The sequence below is a fragment of the Protopterus annectens genome, chromosome 5.part0 (genome assembly GCF_019279795.1).
Source record: "Protopterus annectens isolate FY-2018-M chromosome 5.part0, PAN1.0, whole genome shotgun sequence".
Taxonomy (NCBI): Eukaryota; Metazoa; Chordata; order Ceratodontiformes; family Protopteridae; genus Protopterus; species Protopterus annectens.
The window spans coordinates 1,168,089,534-1,168,112,455 of NC_056735.1; the positions used below are offsets into that span (position 1 = coordinate 1,168,089,534).

Genomic DNA, 22,922 nt, shown 5'->3' on the forward strand with positions numbered 1-22,922 from the left:
CAAATCCTGGATCAGAGAGGATGTTAGAATGAAGTTTGCAAGGGCTGGATTGTAAAGTCTACAACCTCCTTGCTTTCAAGAAGCTTGATTAACATAATAATCTCAAGTTGCTATATTTGATATATATACTTTGTGCCTGTGACTGTGTATTATGACTGCTACACCAAGTAAAATACCTTCACTGCTGTAGTACAGGATAGGGCTGCCCTTTAACTGTAAGTATGTAAGAAGCAGGGAAACAGAAGGCGCTAATGCCAATCAGCTGACTTTTGAGCTACATTAGAAGCACTAACCCTTCCAAGGACAAATTCCCAACCTGAGAAGAAGCAGTCCAGTGGAGTCTCTAGTGAGAAATAAAGGTAGCCGAAAGATATCCTTGTAAGAAGAAGTTTGGAGTATACCCTTTAAACCAGAAGTGAAAACTGTTACACTAACTTATTGCAGAATGTCTTACTTGGTCTTGATCATATAAGCAGTAAGAAAGCCTGTCAAGTCATATAAAAATCACTGCCTGTTCCATTAAAGAGAATGAATTTTATAAGTATTGTGTAATTAAAATAGTGTTTTTTTTTTCTGTTTCTGTTACTCCCCACAGCCAGGCAAAAATGTGAATTCCTAGTTGTCTGTTGCAAATAAGCCTGTTTGTTAACAACTGTTTTGCTACATTGAGATTATAAAAATTAATATTTAACAAAAAACAAAACTCTAATATACTGATGTATTATATATTATATTAAATGTATTGATAAATAAGATAAATTTTGTAAATTTTAAATTTTAACAAACCAAACAAGCACACACAAACAAAAAATTAGAACACCAAAAAAAACAACAATACAGAAAAACAAAAAACAAAAAAACATATTCAAAAAGAAACACAAAACAAGAAAACACAAAAACAACCCACTGCCAGACACAACACAAAAAAAAAACATGAAAACAATGAACAACCAAAAAAATAACAACAAGCACACACAAAAGACAAACACACAAATGCACAACACAAAAAACACACACACAAAAAACAAAAACAAAACACACAAGACACACAGAAAAAAAAAAACAGCAAAAGACACAACACACACACTCAGAAACAAAACATATGACTGACATAGATGGTTAAAATATGGTATTGTTGATAAAGGAAGACAAAGTATTAATATAAAAAAGAAAAAAGGTTGATAAAAAAAGGGAAGAAGGAAAGGCAGAGGGCTATATTTTTAATAAAAAAAAAGGTATAAAAAAAAAAGAAAAAGAAAAAAGATGGAAAAAGAAAAAAAGAAGAAAAAAAAAATATAAAGGAAAAAGTAAAAAAAAAAAAAGAAAAAATAAGGAAAAAAAAAGAGGAAAAAAGAGGAAAAAAAAAAAAAAGAGGAAAAATATAGAGAAAAAAGAAAAAAAAAAAGGTTTGTATATGAAAAAAAAAGAAAGAAAAAGAGAAGAAAAAAAAAAAATATATAAAAAGAGGAAAAATAAAAAAAAAAAAAAAAAAAAAAAAAAAAAAAGAGAGAAAAAAAAAAAAAAAGGAAAAGAAAAAAAAAAAAAAAAAAAAAAGAGAAAAAAAAAAAAAGAAAAAAAAAAAAAAAAATAAAGGAAAAAAAGAGAGAAAAAAAAAAAAAAGGAAAAAAAACAAAAAATAAAAAAAAGAGAGAAAAAAAAAAAAAAATATTGAAAAAAAAGAAAAAGAGAAAAAGAAAAAAAAAGAAAAAGAAAAAGAAGGAAGAAGAAAGAAAAAAAAAAAAGAACAATAAAAGACAGAAGAAAAAAGAAAAAAAAAAAAAAGAAAAAGAAAAGGAAAAAAAAAAAAAAAAAAAAAAAAAAAGAGAAAAGAAGAGAAAAAAAAAAAAGTTAAAGGAAAAGAAAAAAAAAAAAATAAAAAAAAAAAAAGAAAGGAAAAAGGAAAAAGGCACACACAAAAAAACACAAAAAAGACAGAATAAAAAAAAACACACAAAAAAAAACAAAAAAAAAACAAAAAAAAAAACACAAAAAACAAAAAAAAAACAAAAACAAAAAAAAAAAAAAAAAAACAAACAAAACAAAGCCACACACAAACAAACCTAGCACAACAGAGCACACAGAGCCAGCAAAAAGACAAACAACCAGACACAGACAGGCAGGAGGCAAAAGAAACAAACAACAACAGAAGAGACAGACAGACAGCAGAGAAAGAAGAAGAAAAAAACACAGCAAACAAAAGAGACACAGACAAAAACAAAGACACAGGCAAAAAAGACACAGGGCAGAGGAAGCAGAGAAAGACCCACAAAAAGAAACCAAACATAAAACACAAGTAAAAAGCAGAAAATTGAAGAAAAACAAAAACAGAAAAACACAGAGACAACAGACCAACTAAAAATGATAAGACAACATAAACTGTAAAAAAGCAGGAGAGCTAAAAACACACACCAAAAGCAGAGACAAGCCATCACACAAGGAACAATGATGATAAGAAGAAACTGATACAAGAAAGAAAAAATGAACATGCACCAAATAAAAAAGGAAAACACAAAATAATAACAAGAAAAGAATAATAAAGAATAATATATGCAAATAACATAAGGAATGAAATAAAAAAGAAATATGCAAAAAAAAATTTAAAGACAGATAAAAAATGAAGAATAAGAATATTATATTATGATCTCAAAATATAAAATAAAAATCAAGAAAAAACTTGAAAGATCAAAAAATTTTAAAACATATCTTTTTTTTTTTTTTGAAAAAAAAAAAAAAAAAAAAAACATAATATAAAAATAAATGAAAATATAAAAGAGAATATTAGAAAGAAAAATAATATAATAAAAGAAAAAACAACAAAAGAAAAAATAATATAAATATAATAAAAAGAAAAAAAAAAAAAACAGAAGAGACAAAAAAAAAAACAAACAACAAATGAAAGGAAAGAAAAAAAAAATAATATAACTATATGAATAAAAATAAGAATGAATATAAAAGCAGAATATGATTTCTGTAAGATGTCAACATCACTTGGGGAGTTAATCGTCTGCGAACGTTGTCAGCCAGAGTCCCTTCGTGTTGGCCTGGACTTCAGAGAAGTAGATACCAGTGTTGGCCTGGACTTCAGAGAAGTAGATACCAAACAGGAGAGGACCCAGGACCAAACCCTGTGGGACTCCACTCGTGAATAATCGGCAGTCTGACTTGGAGTCAGCTACTTTCACACTGTGGGTTCTATCTGTGAGCCAGTTTGCAACCCACCTAGTGATATAGGGGTTGATGCCAAGCTTTGTGAGTTTTTCTATGATTCCTGAGTGGGGAATGGTATCAAAAGCCTTGGCCAGATCAAGGTAGGCTGTATGAACCACCTTGCCTTCATCCACAGCTCCGGTGACTGACTCAAAGAAGTCGACCAAGTTGAGCAAGCATGATCTACCCTTCACAAAACCAAACTGTGTGGGATCTAGAGTTTGGAGATTCCCTAAATCCTTGTTTATTAGGTCCATAATGATGCGTTCCATAGCTTTACACATCAGACTAGAAACAATAATTTCCAGTTGCAAGCGTTAAATACGCTACAATGTTATTAAAAAGCAGACATCCATGAGAGTGAGGAAAGAACAAACCAGTTTCGCCATCAGTGTTAATCCAATAGCTGCTACAAAGTGGCTAATAAAGACAATATTTAAAGGTACAGTGCTCACATCCCCCTAAATGCAAAAACCCACTTAATGGTCGCAGATAGAACTATAAGATTCCATCAAAAAGGACAAACCTAAATAAAAATAGCACACAAATAAACCATTATTGAATACAGTCCCATTCAAAAATACATACAACCAAGCATATTCACTTATATGTGTGTGTGTGTGTGTGTGTGTGTGTGTGTGTGTGTGTGTGTGTGTGTGTGTGTGTGTATATATATATATATATATATATATATATATATATATATATATATGTGAACATATATGTGAACATATGTGTGTGTACATATACACATATTCACAAATCAAACATGCCCATGTCTGCAGGCTTTCTAAGTTTGAAAGTGCAATATTTAATTTTGGTCCTCTGTCTCCCGCCCCATTACAACACGTTTTTACCAGATTCCTTTTGCTGAAGAGATTGAGAGGTATTGTGTGTGTGTGTGTGTGTGTGTGTGTGTGTGTGTGTGTGTGTGTGTGTGAGAGTGTGTGTGTGTGAGAGTGTGTGTGTGTGAGTGTGTGTGTGAGAGTGTGTGTGTGAGTGTGTGTGTGTGTGAGAGTGTGTGTGTGTGAGAAGCAGGGAAAGAGTAGGTGTGTGTGTGTGTGTGTGTGTGTGTTTAAGAGGCAGGAAGGTGTGTGTGTGTGTGTGTGTGTGTGTGTGTGTGTGTGTGTGTGTGTGTGTGTGTGTGTGCGTGCGCAAGAAGCAGGGAGAGAGTAGGTGTGTGTGTGTGTGTGTGTGTTTAAGAGGCAGGAAGGTTTGTGTGTGTGTGTGCGCGCGTAAGAGGGAGGGAGGGAGGCATGTAGGCGTATGTGTAAAAGGTAAAGAGATGCATTTAAGAGGTAGGTAGCATACCCTTCAGCTGTCCAGGTTTTTGCAGAATGTCCAGATTTTTTGCCTCATAATTTTAGTCTGTTTCTCATAAAACTCTGTTTTTCTGGCAAATCCCTGGAAAATCATTTAGGACTTTGAGCTTTAGACTTCATATCCTTCACAAAATTCTACTAATGCAAAACAACTTTCTTTGAAATGTTTTGTGTGTGTGTGTGTGTGTGTGTGCACGTGTATATAAGAGGTAAGAAAGTAGCTGTGTGTGTAAGAGGGAGGGAGGTAGGGTGTGTGTGTGTGTGTAAGACATAGGTAGCATACCCGTCAGCTGTCCAGGTTTTTGCAGAATGCCCACATTTTTGCCCCATATGTTTGTCTGTTCTCTGCAACTGTTTTGTGTAGCTATCTAACAAATGGTATCCCTACTGTGGTACTGAATTTTAAAACAGTGTTAGTAATGGGCAGCATGCTTGCATTTTAATGCAGAAGGCTGTGTGTTCTACTCCCACAGCACATAGATGGATTGCAAACACTGTGTTGTATTTTCAGCGGACGGGGTGCTGAAGTCATGAATGTCTTCCTTTGGATGAGATGCCTAGTAACTATGAATCTGTTTTCAGTTTGCTATCCATGCAATATTACCAGCTTGCCACTTTTTTATGTAACATAAGTAGGTAGATAAAACACTGAAATATAAAGTTGTTAGCAGCAACCCTTTCATTGGTTACAGATCTCTTTAAGGTGGAATTAGTCAGCTGACTTTTACTTCTGCAGAGATTATGCATATTGACTGATATTGGTGGATTTTAATGACAGAACTTTGAGTGGCCTTTTTTGGTTGAAATGTTCTAACTTGAGCAGTTTTGTCATTACTGGTTCATATGTTTTGTTTCATTGCTTACTGGAAAAATGTGCAAAACTATACATTTAAAACATGCTCCACCAAGTGATTCTGTATAATACAAGGGATATAATTTAATTATTGTATCTTAAAATTTAATTATACACTCAGGAAGGTGAATCAACTAACTTTTGCATTGTCCTAAAAATGTTTGCAAGGGACCTATGCTTTGAAAACAGCCCAAAGGTAAACTTAATCTGCCCCTGGAGGATTCATTTTCTTTGAATGTGGGTTTCAGTGCTGTTTCAGTGAATGTGAGTCTCAAAGGCAGAGAAGTTTTAATGTTAAGTCTGTTTTCATTGTGAGACGGTATTGCTTTGTTTAGCTTTAGCAAATGTCTATCAGTATTTGCGCTATAAAATTTGAAATAAAAGTTTTAAATGAAATCCAAACATCTGTAATCATTGTAGAAGTAAAGCAGAAAACAGTATACACATTGAGAATTTTGAACAGTGTTACGGCAACTGGGGGATAGCCAAGTAATGGGACACTGAAATGGCTGCATTGGGGGGAGCTGAATGGGTGGGTTGGGGGATTGATCCAAACGTAATGTATATGTACTGCCACCTATATGGGTACGCCAAAATATTTCCTTGATAAAAGGGGTCCTCCAGCTTGCAAAGTTTCAGAACCAATGCTGTAAGGTATAAAAAGAAGGAATAAAATCCAAACCTTTATTGAGTAAATTTAATTTGGCACAGGAAAAATTTCTAGAAGACAAATTCACCAAAATTTGATTTTCATCAGTCCCATTTTCAACAATAGTACTACCATTTTGAATCAATATTTATTTCTTCAACATCTTGAATACTTCCTCCACAGATTCTTTTCTTGTGTTTCCTGCCCTTTCTTCTAAAGGGCCTTTAAATCTTTTATTAACAGGTGAATTAAATTCTAATTCAACTGCATCAGACTCAGTGTCCGTATAGTTCGATGAAAACCCTGAGGTACTTAAATCTTTATTAACAACCTCCACTGACTTCTTTAGGATGTATCTCTTCCTTTTTGGTCTCCTCTTTACTTTATCTTTATCAGAAAAATGAGCAGCTCTTTTCATCTTCCGCCAACTATATACTGTATCATTCTTGTAGTCCTTCATATCTCTGATATTTTCTCAATTTTCTATCGTGTAGTTTGGATTCATATTTCTCAACTTCCTTTAGTAATTCCCCATATTTGGTACTGTATCCACTAGATGATTTATATTTCTGCACAGTCATATAGTTAAAGTTCAATTGATATACATAATGTTTAATTAACAGATCAACAAACATTTTAGAAGCAGTAGATTGAACTTTTCCCCATTTCGCCACAAACTCTTCATTCTCAGCACCAACCCCGGGCTCTACATAAACTCGTAAGCCCCTTGGTGAAATATCAGCATTAAAATATGCCTTTTGGAGCTTAATATGCCATACACTTGCCTGTACCTTTTTGGCAATTTCTAACAAGGTTTTAAAGTCTTTAATTAAATCGGACTGCATACCACCATTGTCCGCACCAGAATAAACTGCCTCTTCAGAAAAAAAAAAATTAAAATAGTTTTTGTCAACCACTAAACTGTTTAAAAATAATCACAAGTCCTCACCCTCAGCCATGATGGTATTCAAAATGAAATCTGCTGTAAGATGCCGGTAAACAAAACACTTCTAACAACCAAAAACCAAAAGAATGATTATTTTTTAACTCCCACAAATCTATAATGGAAACATGGTCAGCACTCCTTAAATATCCTTAACAGCATACCAGCTGCACGACATGCCAAAGAGTGCACAGAACAAGAATGTACGATTCACTAGAAAACGATCCAGCATTTCTGAAAACTTAATAATGACAATAACTATTACAAAACTCAAAACACTATAATTTCACATTTGCAAGTGTTAAATACACTACAGCGTTATTAAAAAGAGGGTATGTGTATGAAAGTAAGAGAACGGGTGGAAGTACTTTTTGTGGGAAATGTACTTATCGCAAGATTGCTTCTAGAACCAGGTCATTTAAACGTTTGGAATACTGAAGATTTCACAAGCAATTGAATAGTTATATGATTGCAGAATGCTGGCATTTCTGTAGTTAGTGGTAAGTTGCAGTACAGCAGGGAATGGGAATTTGACCCGCCCCTCTGTTGTGAGATCATGGAGTTTTTATGTATTAAGCATCAGGGGGTATGGGGCACAACCCACATGGGGAGGTTGTAGGGAGCTTGTCCTCTGCTAAAAATGTTTTTTTTTCAGTGTTTTGTCTTTTGATCGTTTTAGATTGATCAAACAGTGCTGTGCATTTTCAACTACAGGTAGCATTATATATATATATATATATATATATATATATATATATATATATATCACACACACACATACACACACACACACACACACACACACACACACACACATATATATATATATATATGTGTGTGTGTGTGTGTGTGTCTGTGTGTGTATATAATGTCAAAGTACTGAAACTTCAGATTTCATATGGTCGAGACCATATGATCGAAGTTTCAGTATTTTGAAATTCTGAATGGAGATCTGCATACAGCGTGGAATGGGAGATTTCCCTTTTCCTTGCTGTAGTGCAATCTTGGCATTGGTATATTTAAGTAGCGGGGTTGTGGGGGGTGCAGGGGAGCTTTCCCCCCTGCATAATTGTTTTTTTTTTTGGGGGGGGGGGTTGTTTTGGAATTTTGATATTCCGAAACATCGATCATATGGTCTCGATCATATGGCATTCGATGTTTCAGAATTTCGAGATTCCAAAGTGAATCCATACATATATATATATATGTGGGTGTGTGTGTGTGTGTGTGTGTGTGTGTATACATATATATATATATATATATATATATATATATATATATATATTTATTTATACACACACAGACATACATACATATATGGGTTCCTTTAGTCTACTGAACAAGCGTTTTGTTGAACATGCTGGGTGGAGCAGCTTTTTAAATGAAATTAATTGATGGTGGAATAAGTCAAACTGCAGGTTTATTGTCTGCAGGTAAGGGATTAGGAGCGAGTGAGACAGTGCATGTTTGTGTATGTAGAGTTAAGAATTATAGAAAAACCTAGCTAATGGGTTGGATTTTGCAAGTGTTTGTGTGAATGTTGGCAGGTTAAGGTTAGAGTTAGGACTAAGGAATGAGTTAGATTTAGTGTTGTGCATGTGTCTTTTTGTATGTGGAGTACATCCAAGCTGTCTTTTGTAGTGGTAGTGTTACAGAACGGGTTTTTCTAAGGTAATGCATGCAGTTGGGGTTAGGGGTACGGTTAGGTTTAGCATGCATTAGCAAGGTTTAGCAGGTGATGGTGAGTGAATATCATTTCGTATGGATGTATACGGGTGCCTCTCACTGATAACATATATCTGTATCAGTATTTAAGTCTTAGACGGTTTGATTAGAATGAGCACCCCCGCCAAGTGAAATGGACCAGGATTTACAGATACGTCTTGAATGCAATTCCATTACTTATTCCAGTGAACTATATTATTCTGAGATTAATTATTTATTTGCAAGCAAAAAAAATCATCTTTTTCCGCATATGATAAGAATATGTTTTTGTTTCCTTATGTATTCTGAATCATTAATATTCACTGAAATATGTGTGGAACTCATATAACCTATTTGTTGTAAGCACAAACATCAAAAGCAATACTTTCTTTATGCAGGGAATAAACAAAGAATGACATAAGAAAAATGCTCAGATGCACTATCTTCTGCCAAAGTACAGAAGCTAACTAACTACACTCCTTCTACCTTTCCCAAGAGCATGTATTCCTTCTCCTAGGCAGCTCCTACTGCCTTTAATTCAGTCTCTGCTTTTATGTGACAGGAGGAGCATGTTAAGCTTCTGTAGAGTCGTTGGTAGTGTAGTTCATTGGGCCAGGGTTCAATTCCCTCAGCCTCTACTGACTGTGTGACACTGATTAACCAAACAGTGCTCCCAGGCTGTGTCTAAATAAATGTCCATGGAGATCTGTGCTCTATCCTGGTAAATAAATTAGACTAGAAAGGTGTTTGCAGTTATCAATTTCCTTTGTTAAATGTGAGTACACTTGGAGTAATGCCTTGTCTATTTCTGTCTTCTTTCTTTTCTTGAATTTTGACAACAATCTCTGTTTATCACTGCCATACGTACCACTAATTTTCACCAGTCTTGGACAGTTTTGATCTTATGAGCATTTCCTGATTGTGTACACATGCTCTAGGAGCACTGAACAGTTTCCTGGTAATTCCACTTCTCTTGTAAAAATCTTCTGGATACGCTGTTCCAGACAGATTCTGGTGGTGGAATTCTCCAGTATACCTAGGACATTTTAATTTGTGCATCTGGCTCTAGATTCCCAATGCACCATCTTACTGGTTAAATCTTGTTTCTCTCTATTAATTTGAAATATTTGTGCATTTTTTGTGTGCTGGAAGTGTAGCCCCTCATAGTTCTTGGTCACTTAATTTACTTCTTATCTCAGTCTGAGTGCTGTTCCTCTAAAGCATCACAACTGACTGTAATCCTGTTAATGCTTTGTGTTGATACTTACATTCTTTCTAATTTAGATTGATTGGTGCTGTTGTAGTAATGTGTTCCATTGCTGGTCTGGACTGCCCTGTCTTAAAGATGGTCCATATTCTAGTACTGACCAGTTAGCCTCTACAGTGGTTCCTTATGAGTTCTTTTTTTTTGTCCTTCTCTGCATCCTACCAGGCTTTTCGAGTTCCATTTCTTTGACATTTGTTTTTAAATATTGCTTTCTTCTGATTTAACAAGGTTTGTGGACTCCTCTTAAAATTCCTGGTGATTTCCTTGTGTAATTTCTCTGTGGGGGTTATCTGATTCTTGGCTTTTAATAGCTGAGGGTTAGACAGTTCTAAAACTCTCTCCTTACTGGTTGTATGCTTTTTAGACTAGGCCATTGCACAGAAGAGATTTCTTCTATTAAACTATAATGATTTGCATTTTCAGTTTGTTTGTTAGGGATGTGACTTCCAGCGTTTACTGTAACATAAGCTACTGCATAGGATGACAGCCTATTAAGTATTACTCCTCTGAAGAACTTCCCCTTTATGCAATACTTCTTAGGTTCATAGGTTCTTACCAAACAGGCAACTATATACATACAGAGCTTAGCCATGCAACCCAGAGAGTTTAGTGGATTGATTTGTCAACCAGTGCAATGACAACCATTACACTTACAAATGCACAAATTTCCTACCCAGTTATCAGGGAAAAACTTGAAGGAGGCCAATGTGTTACACTGTTTGATATGAAATGGGAGCTTTCCCCATAGGCAGAAGATTCTTCAGAATGATGAACTTCTCTCTCCAAGAGGTCTTTGTTTATGTGTGATGAAGGTTGAGGTCTTTGGAGTGAGTGTTTTTAATAATACTAGTATTTTTCCACAACCGAGTACTAGCTCCACATAGCAGCTAGATAAAACCCTGACTGCAACCCAGATTACTTGGGATCAATTAGCAATCCAGGCACTGCAGAATGAAGTTGGGGAGTGAGTGGTCAACATCAGGTTAGCCATATTAAGGAAAGAAAGATAGCCAGGTCTGCTGCAGTACTGACATCCAGAGATGGATGTCTGCTACAGTGATAAAAGCACAGTACCAGAATGTGTGCATTCATCAAACAGTGTGTGCTGTAGTTGGGAGTGAATTATGTACAGAAATATGCCCATGTGGTACCCTGCACTATGAGTGACTTAGCAGGTAAATCATAAGGATTGGGCGTTAGGGCACTGTAAACCCTGACCGCTGTCTGGATAGTAGCCTTCCATGATTTGCTGACTTTCACAGGGAACAAACAGGCCAGTCTGCCGTCAGTCATGGCAGAGAGGATGATCAGTGGGTAAAAGGATAAAAAAATCATCCCCACCAAAAGAAAAGATTATAGTGTTTTGCCAATGTGTGAATTCACATCATTACTGCAGCCTCATGTGTGTGCTGGGTACAGATGTTCTTGAAGAAGGCTACAGCATTGCCAATTTCTGTTATGGAATTTCCTTCGACTCCTGTCAATGCATGCCACTATTATCTTTGCAAAATAAAATGCAAACGTTTTGACAAGTTTTGTGACTCCACATCCTCATATTTCTGGCATAGAAAGATGTCAGCATGTGATTCAGTTGTCTAAATTAATTTTTTTTCTTCTTAAGTACAGAGTATCCAAGTTCTCTGTGCAAACCTAATGCGTGAAGTAATCTTTCTTTTTTGTTTTGCTTGTTGGGGAAAATACTGACATATGAAGACTGGCTTAAGATGAAATATGAGACCATCTTTGGCATAAATGAAGGGATTATTCTTAACAGACTTGCACGGCAGAAATGACTATCTTCCAGTTTACATATTTAAGCCCTAAGCACTAGTTCAAAGGGGCTCAAGGTCAACTTCCTTGTGATGAAATTTAAATCTCAAAACTAGTGAAGGTGAAAGGTAAGATGGTCTCAGATGTAGTAGTCCTTTAAGTCAGAGCTGGTATGCTTAGTTAGCAGAGACTGAAGCAGGTGTGTACATACAAACAGAAAGGACAGACAGGTGCACCTTGATGAATTTGTCACATTTCAAAGCAACAGACTGTAGATATACTCCAGCAAGCTATTCACAAGCAGTACAGTGGCCAACATGCTTGACCATCAGTCAAAAATAATAAAAAAGTTTCAACATTGTTAATAACATTCGAGCAGCAGTAGGCGTCATAGCAAGAACTCATAAAAAGGATGCCTGTTTGATATCAGGCTACAGTTATCCAAGAATAAATGTCAAGGTATTCAAAAGTGGGATGAAGGGAACTTGCTGCCTTTGTCAGGGGAGTGCGACAAAAGACATCACATCCAATAAAATAAGACATCTATACCAGTCATGCCTAATTTGGTGTCACCAGGATGCCTTATGCTGACTGCTGTTTGGTCATGAGTAGGTCATTTTGTATTAATGGAAAAGAAGAAATGCACATTTCAGGCTGGATGCTGAAAGGAAAGAGATTGTTCCTGTCCTCCAGGTCATAGGAATCTTGCTGTTTTACGATAAAAATGTAGGAATGTTTTGTTGGGTTGCAAAATAATCCATCTTGAGAGTTTGTCATTACCTCATCCTACTCAGAATAACTACTACATTTGTTTTGCCTTCAGTGGTAAGATGTAGTGCCCTGGTGACAATGTCAACAAGAAATGTGTACACCTGCATGGCAGGCAAACAGCCTGAAGTGAAACTGGTTCTGTGTTGCCAACAAGAAATAATATAGCTGACTGACACAGAGGCCAAAGTGCACAGAAACAACACCCAAACTCAGACAGATTTATGGAAAAGAAAACTACCGTAAATACTTAAAATGACTACTACCCCCCTCACCAACCAACCACTACACTCAAATCAAAGATCTAGATAATGACACTGAAATTACTTAAAAGTCACCCAAAGAAAAAAAAATAGAACCAGAAGCTGCTAATTGGACAATGGTATTACTGGCAAAATGGACTTGGCTGTATTTTCAACAATGGTGGTGAGTGGCAGCCAGACCATAGAGTTTGCTATATTTGTTTGTTTTTTTTTAAAGAAATTTGTTTCAAATTTTCCCACTAAATTGGATTTCAGAATATCACATTATTATCCGTTTGCATGGATGCATACAGGTGTCTATCGCTGATGACATTCCTTGCAATGAGTCCTGTACCGCTTGGCGGTATTAAAAGAAAGAAAAGTAGCAAGAGTTCGGTGTTCGTGTGACCTGTGGCTTGTGTTTCAGGCATGGCTGTAGTGGAAAAGGAGTGAATGACTGGAAAAGGATGCAATTTTGGCTGGAATTATACTGACTGTCATTCCTGTCACTGATGACATTTCCTGCATTGAGTCCTGTTTGGTCGAGTTGTAATAGAAAAAAGAAGTCAGCGAGAGATGGGTGTTTCACAGACCAAGGTTTGCATATTAATCTTGGTTTTAGTGGAAGCAAGAAGAAGATGCTGTTTGCGGTCTGCTTAGTACCTGAAGAATGGAGTGGCCTACTGACCGATTGCTTTTTTGGATTGCAAGACTTTGGTGCTTGGAATCTATTTTGTAGCTAATTGCTAAACTGTACTTTGAGGCAGTTATTCTAATGCTCAAGTAAGTATTGTTTGCAATCTATGTTTTGCCAGCTAAAATTCTGCCGGCTTGTTATTAGTGAAGTTTATAGATCATTCAGTAATTGATTTGAGTGACTGAAGATGTTGGGACAAGTTTTGGGCTGCATCAATCGTTATTTCAACAGTGTTATTATTTAGTGGAACAATGCAATATTAGCAGCCATTGTTTTTAGCATTGTTGCAGTTTAACAGTTTTTTGCTTGCTTAGTGAGAACTGTTTTTTAGCGAATTACTGCATATTTTACAGTTATTACTTGGATCATATTAACTGCTTTACATTGCTTGAGTGATGATTTGATGTAAAGTGCTGGGAAAATAAGCACTATATCAAATTTAAACTTGGTCTTGCATAACTAAACTAAAATTAATTAAAGCACAGACCAAGTTGTATGCAAGTACGTTCAGTGATTTTAGCGTTGTCTGCAAGTAAAGAGCATAACACAGATCATGTCACTGGTACTGCAGAATGCTCTGAAACATACAATCATTACATGCAATTTCTTTGAGAAAACTGGGCCTGTAATGTCATGTTTAGCAACAGTTCCCTTCCTATTCTGCCTACTGAGAGATTAGAGGTGGATGCCCCCAAATATTAATAATAAAGCAATCCTTACTCTTATATTTATAATTGTTAATTCCACATAATGCTTCCACTTTTGCACATATGATTCATATACATTTCATTAGTCAGTGGACTTGCTTGCTATTCAAGTCTAGCAAAAGCAGCATAAGAATGTACTGATGTTACATAAAAACTATTGCATCAAGTTTTTATTGGGGGTCGGCATAATGGTTAAGGTGTTACCTCACAAATGCAAGGAACAGAGTTCGATCCTCACCTTTGAAGACAAATTGGCTAGGCTTAAAATAGCCTACAACAGCAGCTAGCCTAGTTGCTACCTATAAACCACTGGAAGAAAAGCCATTATAAAACTACTTTATATCATGTTGAAATATTACTGTTAAAATCATCAAGAGCTGGTACTGGACAAAACATCTCCCAAAAAAGTGTCAAGGTGGCAGTAAAAAGGCACTCCTTGCAGACAGCAATCTCAAAGATCAAATGATTTGGTGAATGCTTATATACATCTAACAGGTTCTTAGACACGCCAAATGGAATGCATTTACACAAGGAAGAACCCCAAACAGAGGAGAAATATGGAGATTGCAGCAGGATGCAATGAAGAGACAACAAATTATCCAACAGAAGTCCCAAGTCAAAGAAAGGGGGCATAACATTTAGAGTCTTTACCTCAGACATACCAGATTTGATTCTAACCTCTGGCTGTTGGGTAGGCTTCTGCTAGTCTGCAGACTGACAGCCTAGTATTTACCTATGAAACCTATATCCTCAGACTGAGTTCATTCTTAAGTGTTCAAAATGATGATCAAGTGGCCACTGCAGAAATGTCAGCCATGGACACAAGGAAACCACGACACTAGTGTCTGCTAACCTTCTACAAGAATTTTCTCCAAATGCATGAGTTAAGGGAAGACCAGGCTTGCTGGTTAGAGAAGATTTAATAAGCAAGAAAACTGGGGACAGTGTGCTTAAAAAGTAGCGCCCTTCCACCCAAGGGAGAATGAAGCAAACAGCTAGTCTGATTACTGAACTCATGGACTTTAAATCGCAACTACCAAAGTTATCTACATTGTGCAGACCACCCCCTTAATTCTGTGGGAGAAGTAGGTAAGTGGAGAGACTGACTGAAAGGCACCTCCCTAATATGACCTAAAATAATAAATGAAGGCTAATCCTAATGGGAATCAAATAGAGATCTACATATTAATTAATTAATTTATAAATAATTAATAAATAACTAAAATAAATAAATAACAAAAGGCTAATCCTAACGGGAATCAAATAGAGATCTGCATATTAAGAACTATAAAATTCAGCAAAACTAAAGCTATGGCCAACAGTGAGTGTTCCAAGATACGAACTTCATGTGTGTTCAAACAACTCAAGGGGACAGTGTTAATATACCAGTCAGGAAATTGAGGTGTGGTCCAGGGGGGGAAGGAGATTCCCCAAGGAAACTGCTTAGCCAAGCTGTGCTGAATCATGGCGGTTCGAAGTGGCAAGCCATGAACCAAACAATTGTCAAAGTGCAAGAAAAGTGTTACGTCCTGTCTGAATTTACCTTCATGTTCAGTTTCTTTTAAATTATCTCAGACTTGTATGCTGCTACAAATATACTTTGTTCCACAGCCTTGCAAAGTGCTGTAGCACAATCAATAAATTTCTTGACAGTGTCAATATTTATTTTAACTTGCATATTACCATACTTTGTATTTCTGATATGTGAAATGCAGTTAGGTATAATGACTAAAGTGCTGTTCTCCAGTAACAATAAAGGTTTTCCTCTTAATAAAACGTGGAAACTCAGTTTCAATAAATTCAAGGTCCAAGTCCAACAGACCACTAGGTAAAACGTTTCAAGACACCAATTTATTTGACAAAAAAAAAAACAGATTAAGCGCTTTCATCTCCCATTTATTAAGGGTGTAGCTTAAAATATAGTTGTTAACACTATTTAAGGTACAAGAATAAATGTGGTTTTAACATACAATATTTTTATACTATATATATATATTTTACATACATTTTATATATATTTTTATATATATTGTTTTTATATTTTTACAAATTTTTTGGTATTTATACACCAAACTAATGTATTAATAAGAAATGAGTATTTCCTGTCACAATTTCTTTGATGATTTTACTTGTATTTAATTTTTTACAACATTTATATAAGTTGGAAACAAAATTATGAAATGTTAAGATCATGAATTCCTATGAACCTCTACAACTTTGTATTAACATTCAAGTGTAAATTACCAAAGGTTTGGTTCAGCATTACCTCAATGTTAATTAGTGTCAATTAATGGCCAGCCTATTAGAAGTCAAGATTAATTAAGTGTGTGTTACTTAGATGTATTAAAACTGAAAATTTGTATGTGTAACAGATTCTGATGAAGTCTCCATATGGGAGAATAAAGCGCTTAATCTGTTTTTTTTTTGTCAAATAAATTGGTGTCTTGAAACGTTTTACTTAGTGGTCTTTGGACTTGGACCTTGAATTTATTGAAACTGAATTTCCACGTTTTATTAAGAGGAAAACCTTTATTGTTACTGAAGTACAGTGCCTATAACTGCATTTTTTCTGTTTGGAAGATGTGTGCTTTTCGGTTATAATGACTAAAGCACTAAAGATTCAGATAAGGTATTAAAAATGAAACCTAGCCTCCCTGAATACGCTATAAGGAAGAAGTAAGGAGACCTACCTTCAGACTGTTTTCATAATTAAATGTCTTCACACAGGTTAGCCATTTTCTTTACTTTTCTCCTAGGCAAAGATGATGTCAGTAAAGACTGCACTGCCGTGATCTTTTCTATCACTATCACAGCGCCATTTTTCACCACCCAGAATATATTTTTTTCTTGGGTTCTGCTCTACAACATTAACAAGAGCTGCATAATAATCTGGACTGTTGCTTGGTACAGAAGTTGGTGGTTTTAAAGGCAACCCAATGAGCCTGGTATGGACTTTCTTCAGATGACAAATGGTGACATTAGGAATTGCCACTACCACAGCCAGACACCACACCACCAGTAAAGATACTTGCTTATCTCTAATCTTATGCTTCTATTCTTACTACTTTCTTGCCCCAAAAATGCTTCAAAAACCTTCTGATGCATGCAGTCTTAAAACAAAATGACTAGCAAGCAGCAAAAATACACATGGTGAAAGGGATGCTGTCAGCTCTGCGGTACAGAAAACATAAGACTAGAAGCAATAAAATGAATATGTTTGAACTTAGCTGTAAATACAGATTACAATAAGGATGACCTGGGGTTATATTAGTATGGGCAAGCAATGCAAAATACTGCACTGCCTGATCATCTGTCCCAACTGGGTGGGAGGAAATGTTGTTCCACTAGCACATGCAATGCCAATGAATCTCATGTAGGCAAATCAGACATGATGGGAGGCACCTGCTAATGAGAAGCAGATGACACAAGTGGACAAGAAACCTGCATGTGTGTGTCACATCCCCATGCCATGTCCACTGCACACACACCTACACTGAGAATATTGGACAGACATGCATAAGATGAGATTAAGGCATAAGCAATCCCCCCTCCCAATGGATGCTTACATGATGACTGCACTGCAAACTGCTCCTGCCTGTAAAGGGAAAAAAATGGGCACAACTGTGTCGACTGGCTGGACAGCTAGCAGGCACAGTGGCCATAAAATTATCAAAAAGGACACTGTGAAGGCAGGGATCCATACAAGGGATCTGCTGGCTAAAATCACATTCTTTTGTTGTGAATTAGACAATGACATTCAGGGGAAAAATGGAAATCACTCCAGTTAACCAAGTTCTAAACATACGTGTGTGTGTGTGTGTGTGTGTGTATATATAGGTTCATAGGTTCATACTAGGCTATCTGCCCTAGGGCATTTATAAGCCTAGCCAGAGTATGTTTGGCTTTTGCCACCCATTTTAAATTAATTTTGCTATGCCCTTTTTCGAGGTTAGTATACTGTGCCTCTGTCTAACAGTGACAGAGAAGTGATACCCAGGGTAAACCTATGATCTCCCATCCACTCATCAAGATTCCTCTTGAAGAGAGTCAATGAGGGACTCTGCCTAACCTGGACTGAGATTTTATTCCATAGTGAAGGGAGCCTCTGGGTTATGAATCTGTCCCTCCAGCATGTCCTATTTATTTCAGTGCTGAGGTTCAAGTCTCTCGAGCATGTAGCTCTATGGGATTTGGATTTTTTGAGGTGCAGCATGTCCCTTAATTCCGGGTTGGACATGGCCTTATACGTCAGGCACAGGTCACCTCTGAGCAGTCGGTATGCCACTGAGTAGAGCTGGAGTTTCTTTAACCGGGCAGCATATGGCATCTGTTTGAGCCCTTTGATCCTCTTGGTGAGGTACTTTTGGGGTCTTTCCAGTTGCTGCAGGTGTTTGGTAAGGTACATCCCAAAAGGGGCATTGTACTCAATTATGGGCCTGATGAGGGATGAGTAAAGAGGCACGATGACCTCCCTAATCTAGATGTGAATCCTTCATGATTAGGTGGGCTATATAAAATGTTTTTCTAACCACTTTGGCCATGTGGTTGTCAAAGGAGAGATTGCTATCAACTTGGGTCCCCAGGTCCCTAATGACTTCTTCTGTACTTAATGGATTACCACCTATGTGGTAATTTGTGGGCACTTTGTTTTTGCCAAAGGGGATGACTATACACTTTTTGGCATTTAGCTTGAGGCCATGGCTCTGGCACCAGTTGTCTGTTTCTATGAGGCCCTTTTGGAGGATGCTTGTGTCGGCTGGAGAGTCGATTATGGCACCCAGTTTGCAGTCATCTGCGAACTTGGTCAGCCACAGTCCTTCCGTGTTGGCCTGTACCTCCGAGAAATATATACCAAACAAGAGAGGTCCCAGGACTGAGCCTTGTGGGACGCCACTTGTAACTGGTTTGGAGTCTGACATGGCTCCAGCAATTCTAACCATGTGGGTTCTGTCCTTGAGCCAGTTTGCAACCCATCTAGTGACATAGGGGTTTATATTTAAGCTGGTGAGCTTATCTATAATGCCCGAGTGGGGTATTGTATCGAAGGCTTTTGCGAGGTCCAGATAGGCTGTGTGGACCACCTTCCCTTCGTCAATGGCCTTGGTGACTGTTTCAAAGAAGTCAACCAGGTTTAAGAGGCAGGATCTGCCCTTAACAAAGCCAAACTGGGTAGGATCCAGTGTCTGTAGGTCCCCAGTATCTTTACTTATGAGGTCCATAATGATCCTTTCCATAGCTTTGCAGACCAAGCTAGTCAGGCTTATGGGGCGATAGTTTCCAGGGTCCGTTGAGGCACCACCTTTGTGGAGAGGGACCACTGTTGCTGTACGCCACTGTTTGGGTACATATCCTGTAGTAAGGCTGAGATTGAACAGTAGTTTTATGTTTGGGTTTAGCTCTTCTTGGAGTTCATGTAGGACGCTGCCTGGGACACCGTCTGGTCCCATTGATGCTGTGTTTTTTGCTTTGGAGAGGGCGGCTCCCACCTGAGCATCTGAGATATATATATATATATATATATATACATACATATACATATATACACACACATACACACACACAATATATATATATATATATATATATATATATATATATATATATATATATATATATACACACACACACACACACACACACACACACACACACACATAAACACATAAACACATAAACACACACACATATAAAAATGAAAATCATCCCCATCCTTTTCCCATTTTCTATATGAGGTCAGGGTCTTGTGCCAACTGTCGCCATCTCTCGACTCCATGCCACTCTCCTACCTTCAACAGTCATGCCTGACTGTCCCAGGTCTTTGCTCACACAATCCATTCATCACTTTGCTGAATGTCCTCATTTCCTCTTGCCTTCTTCCTGTCTGCTCCAAATCTTGTTCACCAGATTGTCTTCTGATTTTTTGCACATGTGCCCGAACCACCATAATCAATTTTATTTTAACATTCTCTGCAACTGGAAATACTTGGGCTACTGCTCTGATGTCCTCATTTCTTTGTCTGTCCTTCAGTGTGCATCCTACCACCTATCTCAGGCACTTCTCCATCACCTCTAGCTTTCTCAACTGCTCTGCCTTTACTGCCCAGGTTTCTATAACATATAGTAGTACTGGTTGCACCACAGATTTGTATACCTTACTTTTCAACTTTTTCAGCACTCTTCTGTGACACACTACCCCTGACACACTATGCCAGTTGGCTGCAGCATCTCTGATTCTAACTTTGACCTCCTCATTCAGACCTCCCTTTCCCCTCAATCACCTCTACCAAATACCTGAAGATGTTAACCTGGCTCCACTATTTTCTCTTCACTCTCCATACTCAGTTTCTTCTGATTCTCCTATTAGCTGGCATTACAAGAGTCTTATCTGTACTCAGTTTCATTCTGTCTGCCTTTAGTTTTAAATTCAATTCTTGTTCAGAGTCTGCATAAAGCTGCTTTGTTGATCTGTCCCATCTAACCTGTTTGCTAATCTAGTACATCACAGGTATGAACAGCATTGGGCTCATGGCTGAATCCGGATGCACATCCCCTTCCAATGGGAGCTCCTCCATGAGTCGGAACACTATTTGTACTTGTGCCATTGTAATTCTACCAATGTTTCTGGGACTATAAAACATTGCAGGAGTGCCCAAATCAGCTTTCTTGAGATCTTGTCATATGTTTTCTTGGGTCTATATCAGCATTTCAAAAATTGAATAGTTCGAATCACTAAATGTCAAACTGACATGATCGTACTATTCAATTTTCGAATGCAGATACAAAAAAAAAAACTAAAGGGTGTAGGCAGAGGGGCCAGCTCCATTGCATCCCCCACACCCCACGCTACTTAAATATACCAACTCTGAGACCACACTACATTGAAGTAAATGGAAATCTCCCCTTACAGAAATTTCCGTTTACCTGTTCGACATTCTGCACTTTCTGCATTCTCGAGGCGACTATCTGATTCGATATTGTCAGCGTTCGAAATGCTGATGGGAACTCTGTTTTCTCCATGTTTAGGAATGCCCGGTTGGACTCTTTCCTCATCTCTAGTTTCTTCTCGACTAACTCTCTCAATGAAAACATCAGGTGGAATATGCTGCATCCCTGATCTGAAACTGAACAGCTCATCTCCCATCTTAATTTTTTTTTACTGCTCAGTATATTTGTTTATCGATTACCTTCTGCAGAACTTTCATTCACTATGACAGGAGTTTGATACCTATATACTGCTCACAGTTGTGAATGTCCTCTTTGTTCTTTGTACACTGGCACTAGTAAACTTATTCTCCAGTCATCTGGGGTATGCCTTTCATTCCATACTGCTACGGGTACCCTCTGGAGACATTTCTTCCCTAACATCTTGATCATATTTGTTCTGTCCTCATCTAAGTCTGCTGCTTTCTATGACTTCATATTCCTTAGTGCTGTTCTAACTTCTTTTTGGGTGGGCTCCTCTTCTTTCACTGTAGGCTGTGTCTGTATATGTATTCTATACATATACACACATATACATGTAAGGATAACAAGGCTGTTAATTAAGTTTAAGTCCTGAATGAAACAGCTGAGAAATTCGGGAATCCCACTGTTATACAACTAGGTTTGTTTTTGGAAACTAAAAATGCATTCCTGGATGTTGAATAACTAAGAAATATGTTGCCAGTAAGTCCAAATACCTACTGCCTTTAGTTCTAAGGACAGTGGCTGGTTCCACTGTCTCCTTGATTCACCACCCATTGGAGCATGGTATCTTGTTCACAAATATACCAAAATGTATTTCATTAAGTACATAAAGGATTGCTCCCATCAGCACCTGAAGAACAAATAATTTTGAGCAAATGCATACCAAACAATTATTAAAATAAATACCCCTTTATCATCGGGCACTATAATGACAGCAGATTAAGGATAAGAGCTGCTAACAAACTTCACCTTGCAGCTCTGTATTTGAGTCCCTCAATTTTAGTTTACATACCATGAAATTCTTACCAGACCACTTAACGAGATCAGTGCTTGCAGGTCGCACTTGAAAATTGTCTTACCCAGTTTATAAATGATCAAAAAAATTAAATCAAATATTCTAACATTAGATTTTTTTACAACTGTCTTTAATTTAAATGGATAAGTGAAGTGGTCTACTGCAGACTCTTTTCAGCCAGGATCCATAGGATTCATGCCACAGCAACAAAGGATAAATGCATTTTATACAGGATAAATCCATCAACACAGTTAAAATAACATGTTTGCTGATAGGTGGGAGGAAACTGGAGTGACTATTGAAAACATATGGAAACCCTGAGGCAGTATGCAAACATTAACTAAAAGTCAGGATACAACTCCAGACCCTGAGGTGTTGCAAGTCACTGACCCAGTCACGTGTCAGGGTACTAAAACTGAATATCATTGATTATTACAATCTGTTCATGGTATTTCATGCTCAAAATGTGAACTCTATATTTGACTACTACCTACCCAGCTTCTCTGCCCACTTTATGGCGGTACCAGTATCAGCTGCATTCCCTTCAGCTAAAAGTACGAGTTCTTTTCCAATCTTCCAGCCAACCAGTGGATAAAGACCTAAAATAAAGTATATTTCAGTGAGATTGGACTACAAATCCTGTTAACATAAATACAACAATCAGGATAAACATGCAGAAATCTACACATTTTAAAATATGACACTTATCAGTAAACTGACATATGTCAGCCTGAGATGAAGACATTGTGTTTTTAACAATTTCCTCTACAGCGTGCTTCCAATCAATACTTGTGGAAAACAAACACACACAC

General features: G+C 37.0%; 1 protein-coding gene across 2 annotated transcripts in view; it reads right to left on the reverse strand.

Moving 5' to 3' along the window:
• Positions 1 to 22,922, reverse strand: part of GK5 (glycerol kinase 5) — a 478,960-nt gene that overhangs the window by 132,525 nt on the left and 323,513 nt on the right. For both annotated transcript variants that reach the window (XM_044071017.1, XR_006364759.1), the window contains exon 11: positions 22,605 to 22,709. In XM_044071017.1, the coding sequence (XP_043926952.1) occupies positions 22,605 to 22,709 (105 nt within the window). The remainder of the gene's footprint in view (positions 1 to 22,604; positions 22,710 to 22,922) is intronic.